Here is a 23,112-nt window from a genome sequence, read left to right on the forward strand (position 1 = left end):
GACAAAATAGGCTATCCAGACAGACCAATGGTGAGATACATTATCAGGGGGAAAGGGGGATTTGTGGTGATGTGAGGCAACAAGAAAATGAAAATGGAGAAGCAGAAGATAAGGAGAAAACTGCAAAACAGTCCATGTTCCACAGTTTATTGTGTGGCTGCATGAAGCAGTCTCTGAATTCTGTGCATGTTCAAATGAGGTTAGATGGGGCAATATATAGTTGAGAAGTCAGACCTCAGGGGCATTCTGCTTATTTGTGTGGAACACTCCAAAAAGCCTGAATAGGTACATCACCCATGTTAACAACAGACTGCAAAAGCAATGACCTATAAAATCCACAATTCATAGGCTTGTGCAATGTATGATGTGGCTGTATTTTTCATCCATCTCCACTGTTACCCTCACAAAAGAAGGCTTGCTGCTCTGTAAGTACTGTGTGCTTTTAACTATACCATTTGTTTGTACATCTAATTAATGAAACACAGCCATTTAAGTATCAAGGAGGTCTATGTGAAATCTGAAATACACACATTGTCACTGAAACGACAATCCATGTGTGATCAGGAATCGTATTATAGTAAAGGCTGTCTGAGAAATGCAATCAAGCATAGGACACCATCAGTGAAAAAACTGTAATTCACACATGAGCTTGCAATGAGAAGTATAACTGAGTTTTCATGACTCACCCAAAGAGGTAGGACAAGTGGGATTTTCAGCAAATGGGTACAGGAGTTTGTGTAGATAAGACTAACATTGTGTACATTTAAAGGCATCTGGTGTGGCAGATTACTTAAGTGAAGTGCCATTACTGACTTTTTTTCTGTGGCAGGTGAGTGAAGCTCAAGCCTGAGTATTAGTATTATTGTATAATTGTATAATTATTGTATAATTGTATAAGTATTATTGCATTATACATTTACTGTATGTTGCTCAGCTTTATCCTCTCAGTCCCTCAATAATATTTATATTGTAACCAAATCTGAAAGTAGTGTGTTGAGTGATAAAGGCTGCTCCGCATAGCTAAAAACTGCCATATCCAGTGGCCTCATTCCCTTCTTCGTGTGAGTGCGTAAATATATTTTCCCCTCACATTTTCTCTTAGTCCTTGCTCTCGTCGCAACACAGCGATTTCATGGCAGGACATTTCTCCTCTCAGTGAGGAACACCTCCTGTTATGTGACACAGTCCTCATGAATATGCACAAGCCATCATGTTCACGACTATTAAGTTTCTTCTTAATGAATGAGTTGCACTTATTGAGCCCTCAAGCAAGTTTAACACATAAAACGATCTTCCACAAACACTTCCTCCCCAGTGAAATATGGGATGAGGGTGGATGTGTTATTGCACATCTGGGGAACATCAGCCTGCGCTGAAGATGAAATCCTCCACATTTCATTCAGTGCAGTGAGAACTTGAGGCTACCCTCAATATGCAGATTCACTTGTCACAGACAAATTTATAATTTTTTTTATTTGGGGGTTGGGGAGGGGGGGTTGCACAGTGTTGCTTTTGAATTGCAAAGATGCACCACACAAAAATAAGCTTAACACTGCAAATTGGTATTCTTCTCAGTTCCATTTTTCAATTTTGTAGTGAATATGTGGAATATGGATCATTTACAGCCGCTCCCCGACACAGGCACTCTAGTCATTACTGGATGGAGGCTTGCTGTGCTGCATTTCCACCATGGTGTCGTGTCCTCGACTCACCTCCATTACAGATCATCATTTCTCACCTTTTAAAAAAATCCATCTTAAACCTGGAAACTGGGTTTACCCAGAGCCTCATATTGGGATGCTTCCCTGGCTCTCAGCTTCTAAGACATTCCTAAGCTATTCCCGTGGAAACAAGCAAACAAAAAAATAATCATACTTAATAGGTATTTGGAGTCTTATCTGGAAATATTTTAACTGATTCCATTAAAGATTATTTATGGGTCTTTCCTGTCCCCACTCCGTGAACACACAAGTCAACAAGTGAATGCGGTGTTGATGCTCTCTTTATTTAATGGAGCCTACAGTTAATAAATGGAGGAGTGCAGTGCATGCAAGGTGACCCTTTAAGGGCTTTCTGCCTCCAATGAGTCTGTGCATACTGGAGAGTGGGAAAGCAAGGGTGAGTGGTAATTTAAACAGAAACCCAAATCCAAGGTCAATGATGAAAATTTTTTCACTCCTTAACATTCTAGATGTCTAAAATTCAGGTCTAAACATGGGCCATGCACCGTATCTCGTTTCCCCTTTAGCGGCACATATATTTCCCAGGCTGAAGAAAGTAATGGTGACATTGCACAGCAAAGAAAAGCTACACATATAATCTCTGCCTAATTTGAAGCTCATCAGGATAATTATGAAATGATGTCCATGTCAGGATGAATCATGTCAGAATTGACCCTTGACAACCGGGGAGAATGATGTGTGGTAACTGGCCATGCTCTGCTCCCATGGTGACGTGAGTAATAAAACACAGAATTTTGGTCATAATCTCATGTGTATGAATAATCCAATTCCCAGCTGTAGTCACAGATTTCAACAATTCATTTCTCTGTATTATGCATATCCAGTATCTTACGTGTATATATACAACAAACAAACATATAAATAATGCATCTTTAACGTATTCAAAAGTTATTACTTTCAGTACTCTTTATCTTATCCTGAAATCATGAGTTACTCATAAATTCTTTTTGTTTTTCAAACAGAAGCCTTCCTCTCAGACATCAAACAGTACCACGTGGTAAAGTGAAATTTAATGGCCAGAGAGATTCAGAAATTGCCCCAAGAGCAATACAGTTGCCCTGTCATGTGTATATATGTATACCTATGTGTGTATATGTATGTATACCTACCCACATACATACATACTATTTTCTACATGCCTACAAAGTCTGATAATGAGCCAAACAATTAAAAAAGACAAAATCTAAAAGGTTTTACATGCTGAGTATGGTATGTTGCACATTACTTAAATATATAAATATTCTTTACTCTATTCACTAAAGGCCCTGTAACATTCAGAGTATTCTAAAGCTCCCCTCTGCATAACAAACACAGAGTGGGGAAACCATAAGGAGATACTGCAACCCATTATATTGCCCAATAAAATGGTAAAAAAGACTGTGGGGAAAATAGCTTGGCTTATATGGCAACTTGCATTTCTCAAACTTTTTTACACCTTTCAGCATGAGAGTGAATGTAATCCTTTTATAGTTCCTCACAGTGCATATTAATCAGGGCACACCAAAGAGGGAGAGGACAAGGCAACAATTCAGACACTTTCACTACTTTTGATAGGAACAGAAATGACCTAGGTCTCCCCATCAATCCCACTGTAAAATATCATGACATAAAGTGCACAGTGGAGGCATGTTATATATTATGTGGTTTATAGCTGAACATAAACTCAGAATTCTGGAACAGAACTAATACTGGAAAATAGAATATGCTGAGTAAAAGAACAGTCTGCTTTACATATTATTTCTTGTTGAATTTAAATTGTTTTCCAGACTGTGCCTATAAGAACAGTCCACACACTGAAGCAGCACTTGGCCATGTTAATAGGGTTGGGATCATTTTCTCGCTTTGGGATCATTTTCATTTTACTGTAGCAGCCATCAAGGGAACACAAAGCCTGAAAAGCTTTTGGATTTCATTACACTTGAGCTCAAAATTCATTATTTGTGTAACTGGAATTGGATTTAATTAAACTTACAGATACAGTATATCTCAGTGAAAGTATCAATTTTTCATTACCATAATCTTTCAAAATAAATATACTCAGCAGCAAAATAATACACTCAGCTGCATTAAATTGATAAATTCACAACATAGCATTATCAACTGCCCTGTATTTAATATACCAACAAAACATGATGTCATCACTATCCATTAATATTCCTATTACTTCATGTCACAAATTTCACATCCATCCAACAGATATACAATGGATAAAAAAAAAACATGCTTCAATGGTTTCAGTTGTTACGGCTTCTGTTCAGATATCGTTCAAAAGATATTGCCTTTACTAGTACTGTGCGACAACCATCAGGTGACCAGACTATTTTCCTATGATTTGCCACTGAAACACCAAAGCACACCTTCTCATAAGTCACATTTTTATCTACACTAGCAGAAAATGAAACACGATGATATCTCAGAGAAATGGCTAAAGGCCAATATAATAAGCTGCAGGAGACAGAGGTGAGTAGCAGGCACCAGCTCCGCAGTCATTGGCAAGGGGTATGTTAAATAAGATTTCAGTGCATGCCCTACTCCCAGCAAAAGGTTGCATGTGAGAAAGCAGCAGCATATTGGCATGAAACTGAGGGGAATCATAATACAATAAGGCTGAGAGTGGGAAATGTCAGGCTCATTCTAAATATGAAGGGGGCTGAAAGCAGATGTAGGCACACTATGGAAGATGAAATGTTAAACATGCACAGAGAGATTGTTTGCATTACAAAGTTACAAGCACTACCTGCATTACCTGCTTTGAAGACATTGTAATATTGTCAAGACATATTACTTATGAATTACAGTGATGCATTACACTGGTACATGACTGGTAACATGTAGCATCACAAGAGGCAAGACCACAACAAAATGGAAAGTACCAACAGATGTTATGCCACCAACACAAAAGCCTTCTGGCAGAAAAAGAGACGCCATCAGTTACCAATTGGCTATGTGACTGGTAATTACTGGGCTAGCAAAGCATTAATTGAGCACCAAAGTCAATTAGCTCAATACAAAGGGCAGTAAAATGGGAAAAGACTCTGCACCGATTTCAAAATATTAATATTGACTCACAGGTGAGCTTTGGCAGGGGAAAGCATTGCATAAAGTACTTCAAAAGAGGAACTGTGGAGGGATTCACTACCTAATCTGTGTTGATAGTGCGAACCCATTAATGGAGCCTGTGTATGTTCCGTGGCACTGACCCAAACAGTTTAGAAACATCAGAATGCATTGATTTTCCATGGACACTCACTTGCACACAATTGCCAACTCTCAGCCAATTAAAGATGGCTTTTCCCCATGCAGCAGCACTGACTGAACTAATCCGGCTCACTTGTAAACACGGTAAATTCCATCTAATACTCATTATACGCATCGCTCTGTGATGTGAAAGCACCAAAGGTGTTTAATCACACACTATGATTGTCTGATTTCCTTCATTCTCCAAAATTTTCTGGTTTATCTGAAAGGTTACTACTTGCATAAACTTATAATTATCTATTGTGTTGTCAACAAGCTTAGCCCCATTTGGGATCAGTAAATGCCATTTGCAGTGGAACACTGAAAGTCAAATGTATTTCCATACACAAGAGCCAGTTGAAATGGAAACTGCTGATGATCTGTGATACACAAATAAAAGATTTAAAAAGCATGACAGCATGATTGTCTCACTATAGTTATTAAGACATCATTATTTAACACTAGTGAATTAATTTCCTACTTTTGCCATTAATTAACGCTTCTTTTAAGTGTAAGCTCACAGCAGTTTTACCCCACAATGAAAAAACATTCACATAGTTGACAAAATGAATTTCATTCTTAATGAACCTGTTGTGCAGTGCATTAAAGTCCATGCGAGTCAGAGGCTCCCGGATAGCTCAGTAGTTTAGGTACTTGCCTCAAGCATAAGCTGAGCTCAACTCCAGGGTCAGACCCGGCCATTTCATCAGAAGATAACTGGCTTTGCTCTGCCAGGCAAAGAGGTGGGTATGTCGGCAGGGCTTCTCACCCCACTACTCTCAGACAGCCTGTGATTCATCAGGTAGCTGCAAATTGCTCAGGTTACATCAGTGAAGTAGCACCTGTCCTCCAAAGAGCAGCCACTTCACTGGAGTGTGCTGTGTGACTTTTGTAGGGATGTCACAAGAACTGATGCTTTGGTACCAAGTTGATGCCAAAATTCTGAAAACGTGACAGTACTCGTTTTTCTACAGTACCATAGGTACCGGGGATGCAGCTGCAGCGACAGCTCCGCCTAGACTTGTCGAAAACAAAAACAGTAAGAGTCGTGTATGGAAGTATTTTGCGTATGAGGCGGATCATCAGGGATTAATAATAAATTTGCAAAAACCAGTATGCACGGTGCATAACGGTGCCATCGAACTTTTCAGATGAAAGGAGAAACACTTCCAACTTAGCGAAGCACCTCAAAGACAGACATCCAGATTTATTCAAAAAAATTCAAGGTGAGTGAGTTTCATGTTAATTCATGTTAACGTTACAGTAGCAATGTATGCAAAGTATTATCCTTGTTATCCTTATCCTGAAATACGCGTTACCATTATTTTTGTTTGAGACAGCTGGCATTGCTGTGCAGCCAACTATGTTCCATACGACGTTTGAAATGGCTAAACGCTAAAGGCTACCCTGTTTAGGCTAACGTAATGTAACCATAGCTCGTAGTAGTAGGCTACCGTCCTTACCATTCAGTCTGTGTCATCTGTCATCAAAATATAATGTTAGCTTTTTAAATAAAGATTTAATGGACTAATGGTTTTTCACCATGTCAGTAAATTTAAACTACTGCTTGCACTCTGAGTATATAGAGGTGTGTGTGTGTGTGTGTGTGTGTGTGTGTGTGTGTTAGTACATTGTGTGTTCAGTTGTTCAATTGAAATGCTGTGCCATCATAAAAAGTTTGTAATTAAGCACAGTATTGTTTGTTTTAAATACTTGAAGGCTACATGCCACTGTTCTTTTTTGTAATGTTAATAGCTGTTTCTTTTTACTTATTACTTGAAGGCTACATGCCACTGTTGTTGTTTTTTTGTTATATAAAAATGTTTTTAATAAAGGAGTGTACATTTAAGTCCATGGGATTTATTGTTTTGTTTTTGTTTTTTACCGTGGTAACGAATTGGGTATCGAGAATCATGGAATTTCACTGGTATTGGTAGCGACTACTAAATTTCTGGTGTCGTGACATGCCTAGACTTTTGGTGTGAAAAACAGGCATTGGCTGTGTCCTAGTGTATCAGAGGACGGCTAAGTACTCCTGTGAGAGTTTCTTGCACTGACACAAGCTTACTACTTCCAATTCCAAAACAGTGTTGCGTAAAGGCAACAAGCATGAAAAATCATGGGATTCATACATGGAAAAGAGAGACCCCAGGATTCATATGGTTTCTGTACTACACTAAACTGTGCAGAGCAGTCACCAGTTGGCTTACCAGCTGGATGTGTATATAGGAATGAACAGGAATGAATAAGCATTATCTGTCAGCTTTCCAAGACTGTGTAAAAAACACTTTTTTATATTTAAGAAATTACTGCAAAATGCAATAATGATTATGAGGATAATGATGGGAATAATGGCAGTGGCTGCAGTCTTATTTCTGGGAGATCTTCAGATCACACCAAACAGAATTTTAAAGGAAGCCACAAGCCCTGCACTATATTTTAACTGTCACATAACATCTCAGCACACCCTACAGAGTTTCTGCAATTACAATGGCTGGATATCTGGAAGTGGCTGACACTCTTCAAGCCAAAAAAACCGAGAGGGTAATGCTGTCAGACAAAATGGATACAATTATACATGTGATATCCACATTACACAAATCAATCACCGTAATGAACCAGCCAGTTCTTTATTATCTCATTGGAAACACTGCTGCTGATTAACGGCTCAGCTAATCAAGCGCTTTGCACTACCTCTCGTTGGTTTGCAAATTTCTCAAATGAATCAGAAAATACAGGGAAAATGGCACAACACATTGTTGGAACGCTGAGAGGGATGTCTTGCAAAACGACCAGTGGAAGAGTTTGATGTGAAGAAAGTTGCAGAAGGATGTCGAATGAACACTTTCTGCATTAGCCATTCTGAAGTAAATGAAGTATTATAGTATAGTATAGTATATAGTATAGTACTACTCAGAAGTGCAAGGCGTTGTAGAGAGCATGATGCAGTGGTGCACGCACAGATCTATACAGAATTACACAGCAGACTGAGCCGATACAAAGAAAGAATGGCACAGTGTCTACAGCAGCATGCAGGCTCGGTTTTATTGAGTCTACACCATATAAAAAATTCAGCTGATAGAACATCATCACCAAAATTGCACTGGAGCAACAGCATTGCTTTTGACAGGCATTCTCCTACGCAGGGCCGGTCCAAACCTTTATGGGGCCCTAAGCAGAATTTGATTTGGGGGCCCCCCACCGCCTTGGCACCGCCAATACTATTGACTATTGTTCACATAATATTGCGTTTTTGTATGATTAGCATTGACATAATATAATTATGGCTGTCAAGCAATTAAAAAAATTTATCTAATTAATTACATGCTTTGTGATTAATTAATCTAATCGCATATATCAATATTTGCCATGAGAAGCATTTAAAAATATTTCAGTTCAAATGGATTTTAGTAGATGACTGCATCAAATATAACAGACATTATAAACTTCAAAGGCCAACATCTCTTTTATTTCCCATTCAGAACATTTTTTCACTGTTAATATGCAATAATGGCCATAACATAGGGATGCACAATTTTGGATTTTTGCCGATATTCGATATGCCGATATTTTCAACTCATTTTGGCCGATTGCCGATGCCGATATAGTGTAGATATAGGTGCTGTGTAATTTAATAATGGTCTCACATAACTAGCATCCTCACAGGGTGAGAAACCTAGCTAGGGGTCGGTCGAAACCATTAGGCCCTCTGTTCAAGTCCCAAAGCATGAGCTCGGCGATCACGAGCTGTCTTATTTCCCATCGCATTCTCTCTTTATGGAGCCACGATATTTATTTTGAATGAGCAGAGACACAATAAAGTTACAGAAAAGCAGGAACTAGGCGATCACAGGTTGTCTTGTTTTATTTCCCATTGCTGTCTCTGCTTCCGGAGCAGTGTTATTTAAAATTTTTCTCACACCCCCTCCAGAAGCAGAGAAAAGCTTAGCAGCACACAGATAGCATCCTACCAGGGTGAGAAACTTAGCTAGGGGTCGGTTTAGACCATTAGGACCTCCATTCAAGTCCCAAAGCATGAACTCCGCGTTCGCGGGCTATCTTGTTTTATTTCCCATTGCATTCTCTACTTATTGAGCCGCGATATTAAACAATGATCTCACGCCCCTCCAGAAGCAGAGAAAAGCTTAAGATATAAAATAAGAGAAACTTATTTTACCACTCCTCGCATCCCTGGTGCTTTACAAGCATTGCAAATAGCAATTTTGTTATCTGTTTCAGATACTTTGAAATAGGCTACTTCCATACAGCTTGCTTGTTGCTGGCGCTCATAATAAACATTTAGCATCATCATGTGCGCATAGTTAACGCGTCACCTTATTGGCCAGGCACATCGGCGGAAATTTAACTTCTTAAGTTTTTATGTCGTGCCAATATTTACATTACATTTACATTTATTCATTTGGCAGACGCTTTTATCCAAAGCGACTTACATAGGTTACAATGTTATCCATTCATACAGCTGGATATTTACTGAGGCAACTGTGGGTTAAGTACCTTGCCCAAGGGTACAGCAGCAGTGTCCCAGCGGGGATTGAACCAGCAACCTTTCGGTTACGAGTCCTGCTCCTTAACCACTATGCTACACTGCCGCCATTGTGTTATTGTGCATCCCTACCATAACAATCAAAAATATGACCTAATGAACTGAGGAAATAAAAAATCAGAAATGTTTCAGCAAAAACAATGATGGAAATAATAAGTTTGTCATTTTATCCTTGACATTGTAATGATTGTGAATGTGTCATATTTCAGATGCCAAAAAACTAAACTAAAATTAGTTAGGCAACATAGACCAACAGTAATATATAGTGGATATATATAGTATATAATGTGGATACGTTTCCGTGTATGATATAAAAGAACCTAGCTAGCCTGCAGTTGGGTATGATAAACAATAGCAAGCTAGCATGCCTACCGTATATCTAGCCTGTCCATGTATGCTACAAAGTAGTTCGCTAGCGTGTAGTGGGCTACGATTAAAAGTGGCTTGCTTGCCTACTGCATAGCTAGCCTTTATGTGTATGATAAATGTAGCTGGCGAGCCTGCTGTTGGGTATGAAAGAAAGTAGCTAGCTAGCCTTTTTGTGTATGATAAAAAGCAGGAAGCTAGCTAGCTAGCTAACTAACTAACCTGCAGTCAAGAAACTGTTTAAGTGTTGCTTGACAACACGTGTAAATGTAATCTTGGCGGAGCCGAATAAACAACAAAAAAACATAATTTGTTGTCTCAAATTATCGTTACTTGATAAACAGCCTTGTTTGTAGAACTGTTGAATAAAAGCAATATCACACTCGAGGTCGTGCTGTTATACTGAATATCAGCATGGCTGTGACTATCTTCAACACTTGGCTTGCAGCCTCATACCTACAACCGAATCACAGCCATGCTGATATTCAGTATAACAGCACTACCTCTCGTGTGATATTGCTTAAATGCACAATGACATATGGGGTCAAGGGGCATCATAGAGTGCGATTAATCTGCATTTATTTTATGAATGAGTTATTTTTTCTATAATTAATTAATCGAAATTAAGTCGTTATTTTGACAACCCTAAATATATCACAAAAAAACATTTCAAACTCTCTTGTGGGACATCTTCAAGCGCCTGGTGGCCACGGGGGGCCCTAAGCAGCCACTTAGTTCGCTTATGCGTCGGGCCGGCCCTGCTCCTACGACTGCTTCAGCCCACCAAATTCATTTGTCAAATGACAGCAATATGATCATCGTTATCAAAATGTGGGTTTTCAATGCTACAAAAATATTACTTCATAGAATTTGCAGTACAGTCCTGTGCAAGGGGTACATTTTTTTAAATGTGCAGATCTGAGTTAATCAATTCAAATAATAGCAACTTCTTGGAAACACTCCAATTTAGTGCTTAACAGAAGATGGAAAGTATCACAAAATTTCAGACAGCCTAATCTCCACAGAGTGGGCCCTTACTATCTCAGTAGCACCACTCCTCATCTTAGTATCCATTTATGAGTATATATTTACTCCTTAATCTTAAAATCTTAAAACATACCTCAGTCTGTGTGTCTCTAAACAAGCAACACACGACTGCTGCATGTACTGTACTCCTGAATATACTGTCACACTTCCAAGTGACACCTGACATGAGGCTGCCCAGGAGGTGTTGTAGTAGTCAGGAAAAAAACACTCACACTGAGACTGAATTTTTAAAATAAAGAGTGGAGCGGCCTGCTGTCTCACCTGTGCAGGAGAAGTCGTCGACTCGGATGAAACCGGGCAGGCAGTCACAGCGATGGCCTCCGGGGAGATTCACGCACACAGTGTTGGCATGGCAGTAGTGCATCTGCGTTGCGCACTCATCAATATCTAAGGGAACAAGAGCAGAGTAATCTTCACATGAAACGTTTGGCATCCTTGTGATCTTAGGCTTGACTAACTGCAAAATGGAAGGGCTTAGTGAATAAAATACTCATGCTGAGGGGATGGGGTTTCCAGAAATCAATCCACTCATTTTTTACCTGTGCATTCATACAATGATGTGGATGTGGATGTAAAAAATACAACACTTACCAATAACTAATTATCATTATTTTACTATAAATTTACCATTTCTGATACAATATAAAATAAACATTTTTCAAGATGAAAAGCAATGAGGATTATGAGAATGACCAATTTTGAGAAATTCCAAGAGAGAAAACCCACAGTTTCAGTTTTTCACTACAATCCTTAGACTCAAGTACCATGAAAAACATGAACATAGAAAGTTGTAATTGTGAACACTAAAGGCAACCTGATAAATGACCCTCCCTGCATATTTATTTATACGCATGATTAAATAGGAACAAAAACATGCGATATAAGAAAAATCTATACATCGGATGTTTTTTCCACTTAAATAATTATGTTAAATAAAAATGTTGTACTTTAATATTTGTCTCGTGGAGCTGTTTTGGTTCAGCAGCTCAGCACTCCCGAATGACTGCAGAGAATTGTCATGGTGAGTCGAGTGTAACATATAATTGCTGAATGCAAACAGGGGAAAAGCATGAAAAGGAACCATATAAAGCTGCATGCATGAATGTTGCATTCATGACAGAGTGGCAAGGAAGAAGCGTCTTTTGAAGACTATCCACACAAAAGAGGCAACTTGAATTTGCCAATCTACCCTGCAATGGCAACTGGCAGCTTGCCTTATTGTCAAATGCAATGAAAATGTAGATTTTCGGCAATCTGGGTAATATTCTGCACAAAAGATGAGTCTTATAGCTAACAAAAAAAAAAAAACACTGTTAAATATGGCAGATTAGGTTTTGCCATAGCTGGTTCTCTCTGCCAAGATCCTCTGGCTGAACATTGACATTCCACCATGACAACAGTCCAAAGCATGTTGCAAATCTACAAAGAAATTGTTAAATGAGCACAAAATAAATGTTCTCAGTTAATCATGTCAACCTCTGCACCTCAATCCAATTAGAAATTTGTGGTTCAAGATCAAGAGGACAGCTCAGAAACAAAAAACAAAAGGACCTAGAGAAGGACCTAGAGAAATTTTGCCAGTAAGAGTGATCAAAACTCAACACAGAAGGGCCAGAACCTCATAACACACTACAGGAAGCACTCTGTCAGTGTCATCTATGCCACAAGACAATTTACAAAATACTAACTACAGGGACAGGTGTTTTCCAGAATAAAATATGTTATTTGTGTACAGTAGGGCTCTGTGAAATGCTTTTACGATTAAAGTATAACATTTTAAGCAGAATAATCTGTCTATAATTATCCAATGCATACATTTTCATTTAGTTGGGGGTATGCACAAATATGGAACTGTAAATGCTCTCAGCCTAGACAGGCTTTCCTTGCATTTCAATTTTGTTCATTTTAATGCATGACTGTGAATAGTCTGCACTGAGCATGGTCCACACAGATTGGGTGCACCCAATGTCAAATGGAGACTATGAGTCAGGCTGTACTGCCTTATCCAGCTCTATCATTTAGGTTCTGTTGAAGGAACAAAGCCAGACAAAGCAAACTCATCAGGTATACAGTAAGAATAGCAGGCCAGCACTACCATTGACAGGGACCCATGCAGTGGACAGCCGAGCCCCTTTCCACTGAAGAATGCAGAATTTCACTCTGAACTGATTCTGCCTCTCCTCACAGACACTGGGCCAGTTCTGCAGGAACACAGCTTGAGCAGCAACAGAATGAGACAAAGCAACACGTTCCTGTCCAATGTGTAAGTATCTGACACTGACTGCATGGCCTCCTTTGGGCCTGTGTCACCTATACCAGGATCCTACAGAACAAGGGAGAGGACCAAGCAGAGGAAAACACCTTGAATCCTAGTGATATGATATTATTGTAATGGATTCTAATTATGTCCACCTCTCCATTTTTCCACTGTTAATGTACCATGAAAGTCATGTCAATGAGCATATTGTATCACTTATCAAAGGCACAGGAAAAAGCCACAGTTAGTACTTGAAATGTAAAGATGAAACTAAACAGGTTAGTCAGTGTTCTTTGTTACATATGAATATATGCATTTGGATGCACTAAATGAAAAAAAAAATGTCAGTGGAATACAAGGCAATTGCATCTCCTGTCTTCTGTTCACAGCTCTTCCTGATTCTAATCCTGCCTGCTTTGACTGATCTCTGCACACTTCCTTGACATTGAGCATACAGAGCAGGTGAGGATTTGTGGCAGAGCAGGGCCATGTCATTTTACACCGGGGTAATTAATTTCTCTGACTCGTCTGCGCCTGTAGCCTTATTTATTTATTTCCCGGCAGATGTAGGTCATGACTGGGGAAAAACTGTTCGCTAAAAATAAGACTGTCTTCCTTGCAGAGAGTGGGTTAGCTTGCACAGGAGGTTTGCAATGGAGGTTAATCGAAACATGTCTATCTGACAGAATCGTCTTGCCCACAGTAAACAAAGGCACAAAAGACTGACAGTGATTTGCCGTAATAAATTATACTCTTTCACTGTTTTGAGCGGAGCAGGTTGTCATTTGCAGAATGGGGTTTGAGCAAATTTGATGACAGAAGCTCTGAGACGGTAAAAAATAGGAATGGTTTGATAATGTATTTGTAAGGGTCATTTTTCAATCTGATCCCCACAGGCTAAAAAAATAATGGTTTGAGATTGAAGGCTCTAGCAGAAAAACTCATTAACACCCACTCCGGAGGTGGAGCGAGGTCTTTGTGTGTCCAGCAGCACCCCCTCCCTGTGGTGGTACACAGACACAGAGCAGATTCTGATGGATAGGCTTGGACAGGCCCATGTGACAGGGGGCCAGAGTTCACAGAATGAAGGGTCACAAAAAATGAAAGATCACATTTAGCCAACATAGAGACAGTGGGCCGAAAAGTACACTCTGCACACTTATATTTCCTTATCCGGGATGAGTACCCTGGTTCCTAACATCCATAATAGGCTGCCCTGGTACCACTGTGCTCATTCCAGTGGTGTGTATAAAAGTTAGCAGTGGATAGGTAGTGGTAAGCTTGTTTGTGTGCAGATCACAGGAAAAAAATTTGACAACCTCTGCTCTTTCCCTTGTCTTTTTGCAGAGTCCACAGACATTATAAAACGTGTGTTCAATGCAGATACAGACAATATGTGATTTCCATGCAGAATTTGTCTGCTAAGTAGTCAAACTGAAGCACAGATGTTAATCCCTTTTCAGTTCTCAAACAGATGCATATTATGTTACAACTTAGGCAGTCCTTATTTGTAATAGTTTTACCTACATGCTTTTCAATCTGCAATCAGTATTGTAGTGTGCTGCTCTAATCATAAATGTCTTTACCACAATATGCATGTGTTTGCTCCTATATGCACGTTAAGGTGCTGAAGAGATGATGACGCAATATGCATTGATTGATTATTGTCTTCTGTGAAAAGGACATCAGGGGATTTAGAGCAGTGTTACTGTGGGGTCAATTAACTATTCAGCTTGAACGTCTTGAGATGAAAAGACTTGCGGAGGAATATTTAAGTCTGTTATTGTCATAGATATAGTCAATCAACAACTGACCATTATTGTTTTAAATTAAAAGAGGGAGCAAGACAACTAATATACAAAAAGGCCAATCACACATTTCTGTGTAAATGCAGGAGTAAGCCTATTACAGCCTAGAGACAACAGAGTATCAGTTGAAACAGGCAGGACTACTTTGTAACAGTCTTGTTCTATGCTGCACAACACCCTCAGTGGTCGATGAGTTGACTAAAGACTGCAAGTTACATGGTGTATTGATCAAATAAATCAAATGTAATTCAGCTCAACCACAATACATCTCACAAAGTAAAGGCTGCTATAAGATGAACAGAGTTCAGTATATCAATATCATTAACTCAGAGTTCATTGACAAAGTTGATCAGTTCATAGAGAGTCCATTTCCAGCCCTAAATTATCCAGTACAAGAAAAAATCCTTGATCCTATCAGTTTGATAGGGAAAATCAAATTCTCCAACCATGTCCAATGTCCAAGAAAAAGTAATCGAAAAAGGCAAAGCCAATAAATCCACAGGAAAGGAAAAAACAAGCTCCAAACTGTTCTTGAAATTCCCAAAAAAGTTTACATCCACAACATGGGAAATCACTAAAAAGGAGACCTACAACTCCTTTCCCCTTTGTTATTCTGAGTGCTAGCTGCTAGCAAACTATTCATCAAATATTCAAAATTATATACAGTACAATTATATACAAAATTACTGCTGTGGCATATGACTATCCATGCCACACCCTTTCCTGTTTGGATTAAGGGTGCTTTCACACTAGAGCTTTTGGTGCGGACCCGAGTCCACTTGAGCTGTTAGTTCGGTTTGTTTTGTTGATGTGAAAGCTTTTTCTGAACCTGGGTGCGCACCAAGGGACCGTACCCGAGTCCTCCAGAAAATGGGGGTCTGGGGTACGGTTCACCTGAACTCCAGTCCAATTCGCATTTGGTGTGAAAGCTAAAGCTAAAACCAGGAAGTAAACGCTATTGATGACATGTTTCCACCACACAGTAGACCGCAGATGGATCCAAATTCTCCCACAATAAATAAATCACTGTGAAATTATTAATTAACATGCAATTTTCAAAACCGCTAACAATCTTAAAAATAGTGACTAGAGGTCAGCTATGTGGCAATTCATGCTTGTCGCATCTAAAAACTATTTGGGAAATAATTGCAGATAGCCACACTGTTTGCTCACCTTGAGGGTATGCGTGTATGGTCTGCAAACAAAGCTGAAAATTAATTTCGCATTGCCGCCTGTCTCTGCAAAAACTTCCTTATCCGAGCAGCTTGCATCACTCTCAGACAGCGGGACGCATTTATGGCATAGTGAAAATGCCGAACATGGTTATTTTGGTGCTGACACCATATCAATAAAAAGACGAATAAGAAAACAAATATAGTGTGGCTTTCCATTTTGCCTCCCTTTTGCGTCATTGCCTAGCGACATTGGTAAATAAAAGCTGCACGTTCCTTACATGTTGATGATGTAAACGAACCAGGGTTCGCAACCAAAAAAATGTAATGTGAAAGGAGACCGGTAGGGGCAGGGGGAGGGGGGAATAATCACACTCGTGTTCAGAGCAGCAATACGGACCAAGCGTGAAAACAGCCTAAAGGTGCTCTCTGCAAGTGTCAGTACTTGGCCTTAGTCTGACATTAAACACCACAGTATCTTACCATCTTTATGACCATTATCATTACCATTACCGTAACTTCATTTTTAACATTTATGTTTTACAGCCATTTGGTGATGTACAAATGTAGTCCATTATGACTCAGTCTGGTTTGAGTAGGACCTGAACTTTTCTTTACATTTTGTTAAAAATCGCCCTTATGCTCTCATAAATATTCATAGCTTTGTCTTGTTTATGTCAGTGAGATATTGCTCACCTTTGCCCCACCTGTATTAAAACATATCTAATCTCTTCCTGATATAAAAGTTTAATGTTTGCTAGCAGTTAAAGAAAGTGTTTGACAAGCATGAAAGCAGTCTGATTCCATCAGGGTTGTTAAACTACATATGAAACGTGGAAGTGGCACATGGTGCAGGCTAAGACAAATTCTTGTTGCTTATCTCACGTTGTTGAAAAGAAATGTGCTAACACCTCCATTTGATGTATTGCTTTTTGCTATAGAGTCATACAGGAGAAGTATCTACTCATGCATTTAATTAGGGCAACCTCAAACATGTACTCCACCTCTTATCTGTATTTCTTTTCATGCAGTCTCTTCCAGGAAATATCCACCATGCCCAGATTTTCTTCACGTAATTGTCTAGTTTAATTGCTTTACTTGAAGAATAGGATTCACAATTTTGTGCCAATTGAAGGCTGACGATAAATACTTAGAAAGTTTGTTCTACAAGTCTTCACATGCAAGACTTAATACAGATGACAGCTCTACACATCCATAGACACAGACACAGTACCTTGGTGTATAACACTACTGCTCAAAGACTTGTGACAAAATGTTATTCAGATCCAATCATATATCAAATGGACAACAACTACACACAACATATAACATAATGCATTATGCCAATAAAATATAATATTGTACAATATAATGCACATATTTTAAGTGGACCTATAATATCCCTTGGAAAAATTATATAGGACAACAGTTATTATGTTGAATGTCTTTATCAGTATGAACTATCAACTTGAAATGATTGAAGTTCACAGGGGGCCTTTTCAATTAGCTGTGTATGAAATGATTTCTATGATACATATTGGTAGAGACTTCATATTGAAGTGAAAACCTTAAAGAGCAGCAGCCACTATATTTCATTGTCCTCATAAGACCCTGCTATTCCTCCTCGAGGAGTAGAAACAACTATTCTTTCAGCATTTGTTTGTTAAAAGAGCTCCTTTTCCCATCAGTAATAAAGAATGATGTGCATATATGTAGGTGAGTTGAGACCTGGGAAGAGCTTATCCCTGGTACAGTAAATTGGTGTTATTAACTATGGTGCTCTGGAAAACCCGCAAAGGGACTCTTGCTCTGACAAATCCTCATATATTTAAATGACATGAACACAATACCACTTTCCCACAATCCTTGGCAGGGCTCATCTCAGGAGCAGCTACTGCTGTAGTACTTTTTAAAACTAAATAAAAGGCTGAATGCAAATTAAATTTACTCTCTCTAAGATAGTTGAATGCATACCACTGAAATGCAATATTAGTCAACATAACAGACACAGAAAGGAAATGAAATTAATATTCTTTTTAGAAAAATAACAGTTCAGTAGTAAGATGAACAGTGAGAGACAAAAATAATATGTAACCACTGTTTAATTAAAAACCTGACTCGACTCATGTGAATGTACCATGTAGATAAAAGCTGAATGCAAAGTCCCATTCATTCATGAGCTAAACAGTGCTGTATATAGTTTTAAGTCAAAATAAGTGGAAAGAAAAGCTGGAAAATATGCAGAATTCAGATAAGAACACTACAGCTCTTCTTGAAAATTCTTATAAGACTTTGATGCATAAAGTGCTTTGCTGACTGGAACTATGATGTACATGGGTTCACTTCCCACCACAGCTATAAGGGTCCCCACTCAAATCAAATTTATGTGCTGAGATGAATTAAAACAATGACGGTGTTTATGGTTTCATTTTTTTTTTTTTTTTACAAAACAAGAACAATGCAGACTGATTTATTTCTCAGCCAGAAAAAAACAGGTACATGCTGGGGTACAACTGAAGCACGAATGTTGAACCTCATCAACCTCATTTGAATCAAATCAAAGGAGGAAAAATACCACAGGGTCAATGAACAACTTCCATATCGTCTGTCACCTTCGTTTGCTGCCAGCAATGTGTACATTCAAAACAGAACCCAAATCTGGTGACTTGTATAGCCAACAGTGAAATAATTATATGGAATCTAATCAAAAAGCTAGCTATCTACCTACCTACTGTATCTGTATAAAGCTAGCTCGTCTCATTTCACAGTCACACCTCTGAATTTATTGAAATGGGACGCCACCTTCAACATCTTTCATGAATTGCCACCTCCACTCAAAGCCACCCCTACATGTGAGGAATCAGGTAGCAGTATGACATAGTGTTTAAGGAGCACAGCTTGTAACCAAAGGTTCCTGATTTAACTCCCAGGTGAGCTTAACGTGAACTGCCCCAGTAAATATCCATCCTGCTGTATAAATGGATAACTTGTACAAAAATGTGTGTGTGTGTGTGTATTATATATTTGTAAATCGTTAACTATCCATCAAAGTACTTGTATGCTGAGCAGGAATGTTACAGAATCATAACTAAGCACATTTGAGTCATACCAGCACAATTTGACTGATTTCAACTAAGAAATTTTAGTGAATATTTATGATAAAATTAATGTCATAATGTGCCTTTGTAGATGTCCCAATATCATCACAGCCTTGTACATAAGATGACTAATGAGGGGACTTCTTTGATCTAACAGGATGCTTGGTGCAACAATTCCAGCCATTTTAATACATGCAACTGCCAGCTCAAAGTTCGCATTTTGAAGCTGCATAACTGAAAATGACAGGATTTTATTCTAAATGGCCAGTGGGAATGTGCTAGACATACAAAATTATCTCTGTGTAGGCACTGAAATGGATGACAAAAAGACATCCTTAAAAATCAGGTTTAACTCTTTGGCTAGGTTGCATTTCACTGAAATCATTGAATGCAGTGGTGCCGTTAGGTCTGATCATTCCGGGCTATAGGCCCAAATATTTTAAGCCTAGCCCTGAATATTTTCGCCCTGAAAAAGGTAGTGTTTACAGCAAAACAACAGACAGACTGTGTAACAGAGCGGAACTTGACTTGCAGCGTCTGAAGGTGTGATAGTATTTATTTATTATAAAGGTAGATATAAACTCCCCAACTTACTGATGCTGATCTCCCTTAAAAAAAAAAAGACAAGCCCCAGGAAAACTTGACTTAGCCCTGATTTTTTCAATAGCTAGAAACACCCCTGATTGAAAGCATGATTAGGAAAAGAGAAGTTATTCAAAATCTCGTTGTGCACAATAAACTTCCACACAAGTGTCTGCAAGCTGGATAAAATGATGGCATTACACAAAGAGATCAACCTCTAATAACAGCTACGGCCTATTATAAGAATCTTAACTGTCTGTTTCCTTGCGGTTAAGTAACCATCTCTACAGAGTGATGTGACCATGTACTGATACCATTCACAAGTATGAGAGGAGGAGCTTTGGTTTGTCATGTCAAGTCCAGATGACAACACATATCTTTTTGCAGAAATTTTGTGGCAGAAATGATAGTAATACTAATGCTTCTAAAAAAGCAAATATTATTTCAAAACTGACACAGGCACAGCCAGAAACACAAAATTAACCAAGTACCAAAACTAGCACTGACAAAAAAACTATGTCTGCAATATACCAATGCAAACAACAGTGCTGATGAGAATAATGGTTAAGATAGCAAGACAGACAAACACTATCAGTATCATAATCATACACTCAAAAACATGCTTACTTATACAGCTGAGCTTCTTATGGAAGGTTTACAAAATGTAGCACAGCACATTGCATAGTGCACCCAACTCCACACAACTACCTCAGTGTACCTTCTGTGACATCCTTGTATGTCTTAATGCCAACACTGAGGATAGCAGTCAAGTTCTATAACTGCCAGTCTCTGCCCTTCAATTATCACCTTTCATGGGTTGATTCAAAGGCAACCGTACGGCAGAAAGCTGTGCATGCCACAGCCTGATCAAGATTTATGAGTTTGAGTGTCACTTTTGGGATATTACAGATCGTCTTTGGCAGGTCCCCAGTGTCATAAGGAAACAAGATTTATGCCTTGGCTTGATATTACTAAAGCAGTGCATTTACTTTTTCTATGTTTCACAGGAATATTTAAGGCCTCTCAAATCGAATATGACAGAATATGATGTGCACATTCAACCTTAAAGGTTTGAACAAAGGAAAACCAATCCTTTTTGTAAAGAGGGATGGACACCTCCCAATAAAACCTACGCATTTCATCTTCCTAACTACTATTTATCAAACAACAAAACCAGATGACCAAATAAATGTTAGGTATAGGTACTCAAAACCATAATGGTTAGCCACCTCACCTCACTAAATTTACTCACTGATCATTAGTAAAATTTTCATTCTTTTTTATTCAAATGACACTCCACAAAAATGTTGAAATCGATTTTTCCTACTATACCCTGCATATCATTAATATTGGTGGGAAGCTGGATTCAATAGGATTTAGTATTACTAGCAGCGATTTATCTGGGGACATTGCTATCAAAACTCTTTGAATAACTTTGCTCAAAATATCCCTCTGTTATGGGGTTCAGTTTCATATAAAAGTATTCATGTTCGTAAGTCACAAGTTGTACCAGTAAATGGTAATTCACATTACAAGACAAGAAAATGTGCGGACATGTAGTTCTACACTTCAAAGATAATTCCCCAGCTATCTGTAAAACACACGCAGATCAAGGGTTATTAGATATTATTTTCAAGCCTTGCTGTAGAAGAGCCCTCACCTGTGACCATTATATGCCAAATTTTTACATTTCTCTCTGACAGACATAATTAAAATGTAAAAATACTTAGTGTGATATATTCAAGTATATTCAAGTAAATAAATAAATAAATGAAATTCACAATTCATGAAATGCAGGAAATAAGGGGCTAGTTTCAAATCCCTCTGAAAACACAGACAAACAGCACAAAGATGAAAAAAAATACTGAAACAGTAGTTCCTGTGCACCACAGTGACATCAGGAAGTGACAGTTATTCAAGAGCATGGCAGGGCAGCCCATGATGCACCACTCTGATGCTAATACCGAGCTGAGCTTGCAGGGCTGACAGGCATGATGTCACTCGGCCTGCCAGGATGTTAACAGCACAGATGCAGTAGAATGCAAATGAGCGGGAGCACCAAGGATTTTGGAGGAGCTGAGACAACCCTCTGATGGAAAAACAGAGGACAAACACAACTCACACATCTTTGTTCTGACTAAAACTGAACCCATGCCAGCGTTTTCAGTGAGACACAGATGGCACGAGAAAGAACAAGAAAATACACTCTCAAATGGTAAGGATTTCCCAAAATGTTTGTACAAATTAGATTATTGAATTTCTTCCTCCTCATAAATGTCCCCTTAAGCATTACTCTGTTAAATGACTTCCTTCTCTATCCAATTAATGAGGGGTTGCTATGTAAACATGTCATCTCCCTTCCACATACCTTGAGGTCTGATGGAATTTGTTGGTTTATACACAATCTAATTCATACGTGATCTGATCTCATATCATCCAGAGTTTTTGCTTGCAGGAGTCAAATTACTGACAGCAGAAGCATGCAAAATTCTAGCTATTCCAGATATTTCTGTAGCGATACATGTCCAAAAGGAAATCAAAATTAATGTATTTTTGGATTGGGTTTTATAAAAACCTACACACATCTATGACACTTTGTCAAAAAATTGTCCATTTGCTATATTATAATGAAATTACTTTTTACTTCAGCTGTGCATCAGTATGCATGTATTTTTCCCCATGTATCTGTATGTGCTGCAGTCCATATATAATATCCTATCAATGAACATTCCAGAATGGTCAATTTATCTTTCATCAATACCTACTTTACATAAGAAATTTGTGTGAACTATATTAAAACGATTGGTTAAGCAAATATCACTATCATTACGTTAACACAAGTCAAATGCCAAATAATTAGAACAATCCAATAAAAATCTAATACCAAATTTGAGAACTGTTTCAATGTGTTATACAATTTACATGCAGACAGCAAGCAGATGTTCATTGTTAACATATCATAAAATGGTTTCATCTGTATTAAATACACAGCAACACTAAATTGCTGTGTCCTTTTGAAAAAGATGTGCTCAGTTGACAGCAATTTATAGAGCGACGGTTTATAGAGCCAATTTATTAAATATAAGCGTATGAAATGAAATGTATAATAGCTATCATTTTCTGGTGAGTATCTCACTGCGAAAACAGATGTCGACTCTGGATACTGTAGTGAAGGGCGAGAGCAGTCACTGGGGGTCCGATAAGGAGCATGTGTCTCTGAGCACAAACACTGGGGAGGA

At 38.5% G+C, this 23,112-nt stretch overlaps 1 protein-coding gene across 2 annotated transcripts in view; it reads right to left on the reverse strand.

The window, feature by feature from the left end:
* Window positions 1–23,112, reverse strand: part of LOC118787848 (protein kinase C-binding protein NELL1-like) — a 192,006-nt gene that overhangs the window by 45,021 nt on the left and 123,873 nt on the right. For both annotated transcript variants that reach the window (XM_036543569.1, XM_036543567.1), the window contains exon 13: window positions 11,218–11,343. In XM_036543569.1, coding sequence (XP_036399462.1) covers window positions 11,218–11,343 — 126 coding nt within the window. The remainder of the gene's footprint in view (window positions 1–11,217; window positions 11,344–23,112) is intronic.

This window comes from Megalops cyprinoides, chromosome 13 (genome assembly GCF_013368585.1).
Source record: "Megalops cyprinoides isolate fMegCyp1 chromosome 13, fMegCyp1.pri, whole genome shotgun sequence".
Classification (NCBI taxonomy): Eukaryota; Metazoa; Chordata; class Actinopteri; order Elopiformes; family Megalopidae; genus Megalops; species Megalops cyprinoides.